This window comes from Ranitomeya imitator, chromosome 6 (genome assembly GCF_032444005.1).
Source record: "Ranitomeya imitator isolate aRanImi1 chromosome 6, aRanImi1.pri, whole genome shotgun sequence".
In the NCBI taxonomy this organism is placed as follows: Eukaryota; Metazoa; Chordata; class Amphibia; order Anura; family Dendrobatidae; genus Ranitomeya; species Ranitomeya imitator.
In genome coordinates this window covers 146494266-146509147 of record NC_091287.1, presented here as the reverse complement: position 1 = coordinate 146509147, position 14882 = coordinate 146494266, and the positions used below count along the sequence as shown (strand labels likewise).

The following is a 14882-nucleotide window of genomic DNA, read 5'->3' as shown; positions in this document are numbered from 1 at the left end:
TATGTCTAATTTTTGTGAGTCTGCTGTTGCCGTGTGTAATAAAGCTGATATCTTAAAAAAAATTTACACACATTGCTAGATATATTGAATTTGTACATAACACCTCTGTGAGGGTACTTGTCAAAAGTCAAGCCAGGAATTTTTTTTTCATAAGCATTAAGCATATGAAAAAGGGTGGCTTTAAGGGATGTGGATGTGGTGGTGCCTGCCAAGGCCATGTTACAGATCAGAAGGTGACTGATCTAGTTCTAGCTTCCTTTCAAAATATGTTCAGTGCCATACACCTCTGATGAACCCAGACAGTTGCCAGGATGTTGTGGGTTGGATGGCAGACAAATGCTCCAGTGTGTTGACAAGCACCACCACGAAGTCTTCCACACAGTCCAGTCTCAGTAGCCAAGAGGCTGGGCCTCTGAATCCTCAACCTGGTCCTCCTTCCTCCCGCCATCAAGAGTCTTAGGAGACATGTGACCCCAACGCTGGCAACTCTGAGAAGCTGTTTACATTCCCTTGTAATTTGTCAGGCCTCTTAACATGCACCATTAAAGAGGGTCAAGAGGAGGTGGAGTGCAGTGATGCCCAAACATTTGAACACCCATGGCCAGGAGAAAGTCACGTTGGGGAAGGTCAATTCATGTCTGAAGAGGTGGAGGATAATCATGACGCACAGTTGCCATCAGGTCAGCCTAAAATCGCAACACAGAAGGAGGATCAGATAGAGTAATTGAAGATGATGTGGTCGATCATGAGGCCACTGATCCAACCAGGAAAGGTGGAATACCTAACGAACATAGCAGTGCAGACAGGGATCGGTCCATAACACAAAAACAGGCAAGAATAGGTATGGTTTGGTAGTGGTTTGACCAGAGGGATAACCCCCCGTACTCGGCTAGATAACAGGCCAAGGGTGCGTTGTTCCCCTGTATGACAGTTATTGTGAAATTCCTTCAGACAAAACAACTTTAATTTGCATCATCTGCCATGCCAAGCTAAGAAGATGCAAGAAAACTGCCAACTTGAGCACCACCAGCATTCAAAAGCACATGGCAGCCAAGCACCCTAGTAGGTGGGCGGAAGGCCTGCGTACAAAATCTTTGTCTGATGGTGAAACCACTGCCCCTTCCCTTGTGTTATGGCTTTCCCAATCTGCTGTCCATGAAGCAGGCACTGATGCCTCCTGCCCACAACCTGCAGTTGCACAGACACAACAGTCAGCAACCAAGTCCAGTTCATTGTCCCAGCACAGCGTTCACTAGTCCCTGCCCCAGAGCTTTAACAGAAAGAAGAAATATCGACCCACCAACAGACCAAAAGGCTAAACACCCACATAGCCAGATTGGTAGCCCTGGAAATAATGCCATTTTGACTTGTGGGAATTGAAAATTTTCCACCGCACTCGCGCTGTCATCACATAGGTGAAGTGAGTTCCTTGGCTGTGAATTCCCACGACCTGTCAGATGGCACCACAAGCTGGAGTACTTTCTCATGCTCGTGGTGCCATCAGATAGGTAATAGGAGTTCACAGGGAGACACTGAGCACACGCTGCTCAGTGTCTCTGCTGAATGACAGACTGTATGGTCGCATCATGCAACCATGCAGCCTGCCATTTAGATGTAGCAGTGCTAAACCCATCATGGGACAAATGGATTATCATCTCTGGGAAAGGTGAGGAATATGGTTGTTCGTTTTTTTTTACTCTTTTGCAGAAGACAAAGGCGTTGGTGGAATGGGCGAAGTCGTAAGTATGGTTTAATTAAGATTTATTAAAGGAGTCTGTGTCATTCTTTCAATTAAATGACTTTATTTCTGTGTGTGTGTGTGTCTGTGTGTGTGTGTACTCGGCTGATGAATTGCCAGATTTTCAAAGGACATCGATGCGTAAAAATCGGACAGCATTCGCATGGTCCGTGTGGCGTCTGCGCTTTTCTCGCACCCATAGGCTTGCATTGGTGAGTCTCAGGTGATATATGCATACAATCGCAGCATGCTGCAATTTTACAAAAATGCTGATGTGAGCTGCCCCATAGATTAACACTGGGACGAGTACTATGCGATGCTTTCTCTCATAGCAGTCGGCCATATTCTACAGTAGTGTGACTCCGGCCTATTGCTTTAATTGTTCCGGCCAGCCATAATGTAAGCCACATTGGGTGATGACGAGGAACAGGAGGAGGAGGCGGAACAGGAGTTTTTGGTCTGCACTACAGAGGAGACTCCCATTCCCAGCTTCCTGCCTGTCCAGCATGAATGGCCTGAAGAGGAGAAGGAGGAGAAGGAGGAGGCTATGCATCATGAGGAGGAGAGGATGGTTAGTGTTCTTCCTTCTGAGGACACTGAATATTTGACTCTTTGTAGTCTACCTCACATGGCAGAGTTCATGTCCAGATGCCTTTCCCAAGACCCTTGTGTGAAACACATTTTGCCCAACATGAAATACTGGCTGTGCACCTTTCTTGACCCACGGTACAAGGAGAAATTTGCTTCTCTCATGTCAGAGGCAGAGGTATACATGTATTCCAGAGGGCCATTGTGGAAGACTTGCTAAAAAAGATTACCCCCAGACAACGCTGTTGGCAGAGGTACCGGCTTTTCTCACCCACAAGGATTACAGAGGAGGGCCACGCACACCAGGTGCAACTTGGGAGGGAAATGTCCACCATTTGACACATTTTCATGAGACCATCACATCAGCAAGGGCTATCTGTGGGTGTAACGATGACGATGAGGGAGAAGTTGACCAAGATGGTGAAGGACTACTTAAGTGACCATACCAGCATCCTTCCTTATTCTTCAGTGCTCTTTAACTATTGGTTGTCCAAGCTCCACATTTGGCCTGATCTCTCCTTCTACACCTCGGAGATGCTGCCATGCCCTGCTGCAAGTGTGTTGTTTGAGCAGGTTTTTAGTTTGGCTGGTGCAATCATAACGGATAGGCGCACATGGCTGTCTATGAAAAATGCAGACAGGATGATCACAAACTATTGTAGTTCACCTCGCTATATGTCAGTAAACCTCAAAATAGACACAGACCCAGAGATGACTGTATTGCACCTGCCCATGGGCTTTCTGACACATAGTGGATTGAAGTACAAAAGTTAGTGACTATCCTGGGTACGCCTTGTCGCGGTTGGATGGCCTTTACGCTCTTTTGATACAGATAATGTAAACTAAGTACCCTATGTTATTTACATGTATTATTATTATTTACAGTATTTACTTACCACAGGATATTTGTTCATTTTGGTTTTTTTCTAGGTTTTGCCTGATTGCAATGTATATGATATAAATAGTACTGGTCTAAGTTTTCTTACAGATTACTTACTAAGTGAATGATCAGTTTTGTTCCAATTATTCCATTGTCCCACACTCTGACTCTCAAAATTGTAATCAATGATGGAAACTTTGTTTATTTAAAGTTTTTTTTTTCCCACTAAATTCATATAACCCCTATCCACAGAGTAGGTGATAAATATATGATCATTTGGATTTGAATGCTGTAGCCGCTGTTCCTTTGATTTGGAAGTTGCAAAGTCCTATTTATAAATGGAATATTAGTACACATTCTCAATTTGTTCAATTCCATGATTTTCCTTCAGTCCCATAGAAGTGAATGGAGCCAGTGTCTAACTCTAATTACAGAGGAGACCTTGGAACCGTCATCCTACCCTTTATCCTGTTGATAGATAATACATGTATTTAGAGGAGCAACCCCTTTAAGCTTAACTGTGATGTAATAATGACTTCATCAGGGAATGATCATTTTACAAATCACAAAAATTTGATTTATGGCATATAGAAGGCATCTGACTACCTTCTATTGTAGTTTAGTTGTTAAAAAGTGGCATGTTAATGGTCAGACCCCACATGATCAGACTTTCATGGCATACTTCAGAGGACAGGCCATAGAATATATTACTGAGAAATCCTGTAAATGTTGGATTAAAGAAATGTTACTGCACTTATGATTTTGTTTCAAGCATATAATTAGGTAACTTCATATTTGTTTTTCCCATCTGTCTTTCTCCCATATGTGCATCATCAGCTTCAAATGAACATGATTTGCAACCTAAAAATAAGCTGTTTGCTGGTTTGCCGCATAGCATTTAGTTTACTGGTTACAGTATGTTTTTGCTTCCCTGCCACTTTGCTTTGATTCCCGCTTTGCTGTTTCAGTGAATACTGTATAATTCTCAGGTTATTATATGATGAGGCTTTTAAATCTTACTTGGTTAAATATTTAACTTCTGAATAATATAACAATGAAAAAAAGAATGTAAAGACGAAAATGTGCTCACAACCATTGTCAAGAAGAGTTCTTAACAACACCGGGATTTGAAGAAATATCAAAAACTGCGTAAATCTTTAAAAAGTTTCTTACTTATTGACTCAATAGCCTCCACCCAACCGTTGGATCTATTTTCTGTTTTTCATAAATCTTGAAAAAGTTCTTAAAAAGAGTGCCTGCCCCCCCCATACCACTATTCCGCCAACAAAAAAGGTGGATAGGGTATAACTTGCTAATTTCTAGTGGTCAAATCACTAGAACTCTTGCTAACCCCAACATCAAGGCCCTGGAACCTTAAGAATGGGGTTCTGCAGCCTCTCGTGGCAGCCTGTTCCACTCATTGATCACCCTTACTGTCAAAAAGTTTTTTTCTAATATCTAATCTTTCTTCTACCTTTGAGTTTCATTTCATTGCTTCTCGTGTTTCCTTGTGCAAATCCCTTCAGATATTTGTAGACAGCTATTAATGCTCATCTTGGCCTTCTTTTTTGCAAGTTAGGCTACGTTCAGACTAGCGTTGTGCTAGTGTGCGTCGCGTTAGCATCGGGCGACGCAGCGGCGACGCACGCGTCATGCGCCCCTATGTTTAACATGGGGGACGCATGCGTTTTTGTCTGTTGCGTTTTGCGACGCGTGCGTCTTTTTTGCCGCTAGTGTCGGACCAAGAAAACGCAACAAGTTGCATTTTTCTTGCGTCCGATTTTCGGCAAAAAATGACGCACGCGTCGCAAAACGCAGCGTTTTTGCGTGCGTTTTGCCGCGTTTTTCGGTGCGTTGTGTCGCCGACGCAGCGGCGCACAACGCTAGTCTGAACGTAGCCTTATATATTCCTAGATCCTTTAGCCTTTCCTTGTAGGACATAGTTTGCAATCCTTTCACCATCCTGGTAGCTCTTTTCTAAACTTGTTACAGTTTTTCAATGTCTTTTTTAAATGTGGACACAGTATTCGAGATGGGCCTGACAAAGGAGGAATAGAGGGGGATAATTATTTCACGCGATCCAGACTCTATGCTTTTCTTAATACATCCCAGAACTGTGTTTGCTGCTGCATCACACTGTTGATTCATGTGCAGTCTGTGATCTATTAGTATATCCATTAGTTTTTCACACATGCTGTTGCTTAGTTCTATTCCTCCCATTCTGTAGATATATATTTTTGTTTTTCTTGCCCAGATGTAAAATCTTGCATTTATCCCTGTTAAATACCATTACTAAATACTATTAGTCGCTGCCCAATGTCCGCGCTAGTATTTTTTTTATAACCCTTTAATGTACACCATATTTTTTTACCCAAAATATCCTCTACTTTCATCTTGTTCTGCATATTATTGCAACCAAAGCTATGAGAAATTTAGAAATGATTCTTCTATATGTGTTACATAAAAACTGTCTTCCTTCTCACAAATCTGAGACAAAAGAGAGACTTACTCAGATTGGTGTTTTATCTTTGACTCTTTTATGATGAAGCAAAATATAAGCCAACATTATTAAATTGTTGAAGACACAAAAGAGCACAGTGAGGTAAAAAATACTCTGTTGTAAAAAAAAATCACAGTAATAAGCAAGTGCTAGTCAAAAGATGGAAAAAAACAGGGTATTTAGTTGATACATTTTTTTGCAAAAAAAAGTATACTAAGCTGCTCCACCAATCGTCAAGGTATAGCCATATAGAGCAGTCCTACCTAATGTGTATAATCCCTATCTGATGTATTTAAAAACCTAATCATCTGTATAGTACCTGTATAAGCAGGGTTCAGAGAGGGAATTTTCATGTGGACATGCTGGATGGAACAGCTTTGATGCAAATGACCCATAAGGAGTGGTGGACTCCCTAGTCTTGTAGAAACAAGAGAACAATTACAGAACCAGAAACACATGGGCTACTTGCACAATGGACAAGTCTGTAGGAACCTGTTCACACACCACCAAGAAACTTGAAGACACAAAAGAGCACAGTGAGGTCAAAAATACTCTGATGTAAAAAAAAATCACAGTAATATGCAAGTGCTAGTCAAAAGATGGAAAAACAGGGTATTTAGTTGATACTTTTTTTGCAAAAAAATGTATAGTAAGCTGCTCCACCAATCGTCAAGGTATACCCATATAGAGCAGTCCTACCTAATGTGTATAATCCCTATCTGATGTATTTAAAAACTTGATCATCTGTATAGTACCTGTATAAGCAGGGTTCAGAAAGGGAAACCACAGCTCTCTAACTGGCGGAAATATTACTGCTGATCAGAGCTTGTGTTTGTTGTGCTGTCATGCAGATGACAGCATGGCAAACAACAGATGTTGGGGCCTCCAATTCTTTTGATTGGGGTCCGGGTTCGGGTACCGCTTTGGTACCCAAATCAAGTCGAGTGCCATGTGCTTCCTGGCTTTGACAGTATTTGTTGCAATACGTAAGCCTTGTATTTGATATTTTTATCTCTTGCCTATGATATGTTATACCATTTTTGCACGTGCCTATCATAAATTTCCTGTGACCAAAGAGAGGAAAGTAGCGTGTAAAGGTAAGGATCACCACAAACAATATAACAAGTAACAATATTAATTTTATTAAGACAATTAAAGTTAGACAAGCCACAAACAAGTTAAAAACAACTAAAAAACCACAAGGTTAACAAATGAACAACAGTGTGGAGGGCCTTGTAAGTGCCCCCCACGCACAAAGAGACTTTCATCCACTATGTGCATCGGGAGTGTGTTATGATAAAACACACTAGGCTACTCAGGATGGTAACCAGGGTTGATGAGGCTCACCAGGATAAATCCTGCAAATTAACAGATAGCATAAATTTCATGCATTCTATGTACAACTGTGCAATTACTTTCCAGTCTCTATATGGGCTAAATTTTAATACAGGATATGTTTTTATTTATTTCTCAATAAGGCGACTTCTTTCATTCATGAAATTATAAAATATATTTAACAAACCCCATTTTAACACAACAAAAAAGGGATTTTGTCTAGATTTTGGCAGCACAATAGCTGAAATCCTTGGTGACCTCTATATATTTTTCCATTTTTTTTTTTAGTTGTGCTTATTTTTTGGTATTGGTTGCACATGACATTCCTTATGAGCCTTACTTCTAACTTAGATTTTAAGACTAAGTTTAAACGATGTATATTTTTATTGAATGTATTATATTGTAGTTTAACATTGCCTTTGATTGATTTGTTATATGATTAATCTTGTTTATACATTTTTCAGCTGTTCATGAGCACACTGTTTGGCAATAATGAGTTTATAAGCTCTGTAGAGCTTTGTCCTTACAGTCAGGTTCTTCCCAGAATTTCAGCTTTGCTATAATACCAGGAGTCCTAGGACATCCTGTTTATGTCATGAGTCATAAGGAATAAATTGCTCAAATGAATCAGATTTGCTTCAGGATTTCTTTGAAGGAGATCGTGATGATAAGAATTACATCTTTATTATTTTATTGTTGTGAAATCGTGATGACCAGTTTACCCTACAGTATATGTATGCAAGTCAGGTGGCAATTAAGTATTTGGGTAGTCATTTAAGCATGTCATTTATGGGGTATGATTCTTGTATGAATTGACTAGTTAGGCATGTGATGATGATGATTACTATATTGTATAATGGAATTGTCCAAGATATTACGGTAAATTATTAGCCAACTGTAAATAAAAGTCCCCTAAAAATAACAGCCTAAAATTGTTATGTGCTGGAATAGCTACTCTGTAGCGACTCGCATTGGACGACCAAAAGCGTGGTCACAGATGCACTTTACGCAAGCCACCACTGCTAGGCAAGTCCTTAGGGGCCGGGATATTCTCCACCTGCTCCTGAAGGTGAGGGGGACTTTACAGAGCACATTCAAAGCTAGCAAAAAACCCCAATGAAAATCAAAGGGAAACCACGAGAGAATAGCCAATAAAGCAGAACCAATAACGACCATTAGCAAATACTGAGAAGCAACCACAGCCCAACCAGCAAGCACTCACTATACACCTGCACAAATGAACTGAACTAGAAGCAGGGCTTAAATAGCCAGCCCAAATCTAAGGAATCAGGTGATGCATTCCTCCCAGTCATGTCCAGGTAGCCACTTCCCTCACCTGCACGGCAGGGTGCACACATTCCCACTAATGGGTAACACCAGGCATTGCCCTCCCCCCCCCCCCCCGGTCTTGACCAGAGGTGACAATCCTCTCAATACTCTTTTCTTTTCAGTTTGGGATCTTTCTAGAACATTTCGTCTTGCTTTTGTTAAATAAAATGATCACTATGTGTTTATTGTTGAAAATACAATATACTGCTTTTTTTATAGATGCAGAGCATATGAAGACTGCTGTGGATCAAGATGTTGTGTACGGGCACTCTCCATCCAACGGCTATGGTATTTTTGGTAGGTTACCTTATTTAAGTGCCTTGAATCACCATTAAAGGCATTTCATCCGAGTGATCATAGGCACATTATGATAACATTATGCTAATGTGGCACCCCTAGGGGTATTTGCCACAAAAATAGTTACTGACAGTAAATGCAAATACTAAAATAGCAAGACTGCACTACCACCTCCGGCCAGAAGGGGGAGCTCCAGAGACTCCCCTTGATCCATTCTGGTCTGAGAGAAGAACTGGCAGTTGGGCTAAGGAGCTGAAAGTGAGAGGTCATACAGTTGAATCTCTAACAGCCCTGTGACTGTTACCAGGCCCAAATCACCGGCCTGAGGAGAAGAGGGATAGAGAAAAAGGACATTGTGAGAACCGGGTAGCATTAATCACTACCCAGAACAGGCGCAAAGACGGATACCGGATCCGTGGCTGTATTCATTACATATAATACAGCAACCGGAAAAACGTGAGGTGATATCAGCTTCACTAGGGTCGGACGCAGCAACAGACACAGAGTTCAGCGGTACTCCTGGAGGGGGTAAGCCGATAAAAGGACTCGGGTTGCCCGTCGAACCAGGACCCGGAGGGGACAGATTGGGCCGGCAGCCAGTTCACATACAGCAGCAGGGCCACACAGATATTGCGTACAATAAGAGGCGAAGACCCCGGCAGGGTCAAAGTAACTCAGAGTTCCCATACAGACTCCGGTGACAGGACTGGTTGTAAATCCTTTTTTGTTAAAGTAAACTGGTTAAACGTTTCAGTGCCTCAGTCTTTCATTTGGACAATAGCCATCTATCCAGGATTGGGATCATCACCGCTGGGAGAACCTGCTGCTGATCAAGTAAGTGCCTGTTCCCTCACGATACCCTTTACACTGTGCATTGCCTGAGGCCACAGCACCGGGTCAAGCCACCCGTGACACCCCCCTCAAGAGACAGACCCCATTGGTCCGGTGCTGGGTACCCCGGTCTCTTGGGCGTCACAATTGGCGTCACGAACAGGATCTAGCCAGCCCGTATACCGGGTATTGTGTGCCGTGATTGGAGCCCAAAACTGTGAAAACTTGGATGAAAAATCTTGAAAATTGACTTTATTAAAGAAAAATCCATTCTCCATTGAAAACTATTGAAAGTGACTTTTCCCCATTGGTTATAATGGAGTAAAGATGGCCGCCATCCCCTGAGGTAATCACTTCATAACCGTTAGGCACGAGACTGTTAATTGAGCTACGCCATCACCTGAGCCCCAGTCTAACTGAAAAACTTCAGAATCCGCCATTACAGAGCGCGGTGGGTGGGAGCAGCAGGGGGCGTGTCATTGTGGGCGGCACCAAGCTGAGCGCTCTGACATCAGAGCAAGGGGAAAATCGATCCTGCTGCACAGCGGAACGAATCTACACTATCCCGACGGAAGCGGAGGACCGGAAGGGTCCGGATTAACTAAGGGGGCACAGTATGTCGCAGCACGGAGACGCCGCAGCACCCGGCGACGCTAATGCAGCTGAAAGACAGAGTGTCGATAGAGAGTCCGGTAGCGCAGCGGTGCAAGGAGTGGCGCCCATCATGCCGGTGCTGATGCCATATACCCCGGGTGGCCCATGGCTTCCAATGTATGAAGGTGAGCCTAATACCCTTGACGATTTCAGAGAAAAGATGCTGGCCCATTTTGACATGTTCCCTGTGGGTGAAGTTCAGCGTGTTAGTCTCCTGATGATGCAGTTAAGTGGCCATGCTAAGCGAGAAGTCACAGCGTGGGCAGCTGATCTAAAAGGCACTGTTGAACGCATATTTGCTGGATTAAAAGCTACATTTGAAACCACTGCCAGCAGCAAAGCTAAAGTACGATTCTTTAATTGCAAACAAAAAGTTAATGAGGGCGTGAGAGACTTTGCCTTAAACCTGCAGGAAGCCCTTAAATCACTTACACTGGCTGAACCCATTTTTAACACCGGAGCGGATAAACTGCTAAGAGATCAATTTATTGAGGGACTCTACACCCCTTCTCACCGGGGGCATGTGAGCATGCTTGTTTTTAAGAACCCTGAATTGACATTTGCCCAATTAAAGGAGAGCGTTATACGTCTCCAGCTGGCAGAGGCACCTCGGGATCAGGATCCTGCGCAACTCATGGCAGAGGCTCCTCAACAACATGGAGTACCAGTGACATCAGCTATGTCCGGGGCCATTGCTAAGCCCGACTCTTTAACTGATGTTGTTGCTTCAATGGCTAAAACCATGCAGGAGATGAGAGGACCCAAGATGGAGTTGTCAAACCGTAGAGAAGGTGTTCCATGGATGAGACCCCGGAGATACCCGACATGGAGAGGACGACCCCGCGACCGCTACCAACCGGATGGACAGCCCATTTGCCGCCGTTGCCAGCAGCCAGGCCACTTTGCACGAGATTGTGATTTAAACGGGAATCCCCTGGGAATGCGGGCCGCTTCGCAGGAATGAACTTTCAAGGCCCAACACCCTGGCACGACAGGTACATCGGAGGACGACCCATTATCCCTATCGTGCTGGACGGAATGCCCCTCAACGCTTTGCTGGACACAGGTTCCCAGATTTCATCTATACCGTATATCCTTTATAAGAGGTACTGGGCTGATGCAGATATTGATAAAGGGCCCTCTGATGTTGAACTAGATATATGGGCCAGTAATGGTAAGTTGGTACCGAAACTAGGATTCAGGGAGATGACCATAAAGATTGGTAAAGTAGAATTGAAGAAACAGGGTATAATTGTTGTTGATGTTGACCGGCGGAACTGTGAACCAACTGTATTGATAGGAATGAATGTGTTAGAGAACTGCTTTTCCGAAGTCATTTCTGTCTTACAGCAAATTGCTGAAACTGCCCAATCCTGCCAGCAGAGAGTTCTCCGGAGGGAAATAAAAGTATTGATGTTAAGGCAACAGGTAGAAGTTGCAGGTGGAGAAATCGGCAGTGTGAGGGTAAGTGATCCAACATCTATTGTAATCCCACCAAAAACAGAAATGCTGGTATGGTGTAGAGCAGCCATTGGTACTAAGGGACGAGATTATCAAGCCTTAATAGAACCAGTGTACACCGACAGCAGGCCCACTATACTCACAGCACGAGGGATAGTCGAGGTACACCGGGGACGAGTGCCGGTACGACTTTTGAACTGTGGAGAGGAAGAGGTCACTTTGCCAAGGTATGCTACAATGGCAAAGCTATATACTGTTGACAACAATGCCATCACAACCATTGAGCCCTTAGAACCAACCTGTCAGGTGGAAGGCAATGGCTCAGATGGAGAAATGGAGGATTGGTGCCAACAGCTACACGTGGGCATAAATTCAACACCTACCCAGGGATTCAAGCTTCAGGAGGCTAATTTGCATATTCCAGGTGCCTTCTGGGAGAAGCGAAGTCTCCCTAAGCTAGAAGATCGTTGGGTACAGCCGGGACCAGCTGCTTCGAAAGCATCACCAAACCAGGGATTCAAGCTTCAGGAGGCTAATTTGCATATTCCAGGTGCCTTCTGGGAGAAGCGAAGTCTCCCTAAGCTAGAAGATCGTTGGGTACAGCCGGGACCAGCTGCTTCGAAAGCATCACCAAACCGCGCGCCGTAAGGACTTTATTGCAAGAGAGCTTGGCTGAGTAGATTACACAAGAAGGAAAACACACAGCAAGTCAGCAGGATCTAGGAGCAACATGGCAGATGTGACAACCTACATGGTGAGCTGCAGCATGTGCTACATGTTCACAGATCGACCAGAAGAAGAATCCAATTTCACCTGTCAGAAGTGTAGACTAGTGGCCCTTTTAGAAGAAAAGGTGCGGGGTCTGGAAGAAAGAATAGCAACTTTGAAACTCATCAAAGAGAATGAAGACTTTCTAGACAGAACAGAAGCATCTCTACTGGTCACAGAAGGTGCAAAAAGTGTCAGAGAACCTCCAAAAGCAGATGAGTGGAAGCATGTGACCAAAAGAAGCAAGAAGACCATGGAGAAATCACCAACCACACAACTGAAGAACCGATATCAAATCTTTGTAGAGGATGAAGATGGCACACCTAAGAATGAAGCAATACCAGCAAGCAAAAAAGAAAAGGGCACACAGCAACAAGTGACAGCAAAAAGTACAGCCAAGAAGCAACGAAGAGTGGTGGTGGTGGGAGACTCACTACTGAGAGGCACCGAAGCAGCCATCTGCAGACCGGACATAACTGCAAGAGAAGTATGCTGCCTTCCAGGTGCGATGATCAAGGATGTGACCGATAGGATAGCAAAGCTCTTCAGCTCCAAGGACGTCCACCCATTTCTTCTGATACATGTTGGCACCAATGACACGGCAAGGAAGGACCTACCGACAATCTGCAAGGACTTTGAAGAGTTGGGGAAGAAAGTAAAGGAACTGGATGCACAGGTAGTTTTTTCTTCTATCCTTCCAGTAGACGGGCATGGCACCAGGAGATGGAACAGGATCCTTGATGCAAACAACTGGCTAAGACGATGGTGCAGACAACAAGGATTTGGATTCCTGGACCACGGTGTGAATTACTGGTATGATGGACTCCTCGCCAGAGACGGACTACACCTCAACAAACCTGGGAAACACACATTCGCCAGAAGACTCGCTACACTCATCAGGAGGGCGTTAAACTAGAAGAAGAGGGGACGGGAAGAAAAACATTAGACTCGAACAAAGACGACCCAGGAAAACATACTCAGAAGGGAGGTAAGAACATTTCTAAAACAATCCACAGTGAGGAGATTGGAACAAAACAAAATCCTCTAAACTGCATGCTCGCAAACGCCAGAAGCCTGACAAACAAGATGGAAGAACTAGAAGCAGAAATATCTACAGGTAACTTTGACATAGTGGGAATAACCGAGACATGGTTAGATGAAAGCTATGACTGGGCAGTTAACTTACAGGGTTACAGTCTGTTTAGAAAGGATCGTAAAAATCGGAGAGGAGGAGGGGTTTGTCTCTATGTAAAGTCTTGTCTAAAGTCCACTTTAAGGGAGGATATTAGCGAAGGGAATGAGGATGTCGAGTCCATATGGGTTGAAATTCATGGAGGGAAAAATGGTAACAAAATTCTCATTGGGGTCTGTTACAAACCCCCAAATATAACAGAAAGCATGGAAAGTCTACTTCTAAAGCAGATAGATGAAGCTGCAACCCATAATGAGGTCCTGGTTATGGGGGACTTTAACTACCCGGATATTAACTGGGAAACAGAAACCTGTGAAACCCATAAAGGCAACAGGTTTCTGCTAATAACCAAGAAAAATTATCTTTCACAATTGGTGCAGAATCCAACCAGAGGAGCAGCACTTTTAGACCTAATACTATCTAATAGACCTGACAGAATAACAAATCTGCAGGTGGTTGGGCATTTAGGAAATAGCGACCACAATATTGTGCAGTTTCACCTGTCTTTCACTAGGGGGACTTGTCAGGGAGTCACAAAAACATTGAACTTTAGGAAGGCAAAGTTTGACCAGCTTAGAGATGCCCTTAATCTGGTAGACTGGGACAATATCCTCAGAAATGAGAATACAGATAATAAATGGGAAATGTTTAAGAACATCCTAAATAGGCAGTGTAAGCGGTTTATACCTTGTGGGAATAAAAGGACTAGAAATAGGAAAAACCCAATGTGGCTAAACAAAGAAGTAAGACAGGCAATTAACAGTAAAAAGAAAGCATTTGCACTACTAAAGCAGGATGGCACCATTGAAGCTCTAAAAAACTATAGGGAGAAAAATACTTTATCTAAAAAACTAATTAAAGCTGCCAAAAAGGAAACAGAGAAGCACATTGCTAAGGAGAGTAAAACTAATCCCAAACTGTTCTTCAACTATATCAATAGTAAAAGAATAAAAACTGAAAATGTAGGCCCCTTAAAAAATAGTGAGGAAAGAATGGTTGTAGATGACGAGGAAAAAGCTAACATATTAAACACCTTCTTCTGCACGGTATTCACGGTGGAAAATGAAATGCTAGGTGAAATCCCAAGAAACAATGAAAACCCTATATTAAGGGTCACCAATCTAACCCAAGAAGAGGTGCGAAACCGGCTAAATAAGATTAAAATAGATAAATCTCCGGGTCCGGATGGCATACACCCACGAGTACTAAGAGAACTAAGTAATGTAATAGATAAACCATTATTTCTTATTTTTAGTGACTCTATAGCGACAGGGTCTGTTCCGCAGGACTGGCGCATAGCAAATGTGGT

The 14882-nt window shown here is 43.2% G+C and overlaps 1 protein-coding gene across 1 annotated transcript in view; it reads left to right on the top strand.

The window, feature by feature from the left end:
* The window catches only part of VOPP1 (VOPP1 WW domain binding protein), a 176615-nt gene that overhangs the window by 143386 nt on the left and 18347 nt on the right, over positions 1 to 14882 (top strand). Inside the window, exon 3 of the mRNA XM_069730175.1 lies at positions 8590 to 8667. Within this exon, the coding sequence (XP_069586276.1) occupies positions 8590 to 8667 (78 nt within the window). The remainder of the gene's footprint in view (positions 1 to 8589; positions 8668 to 14882) is intronic.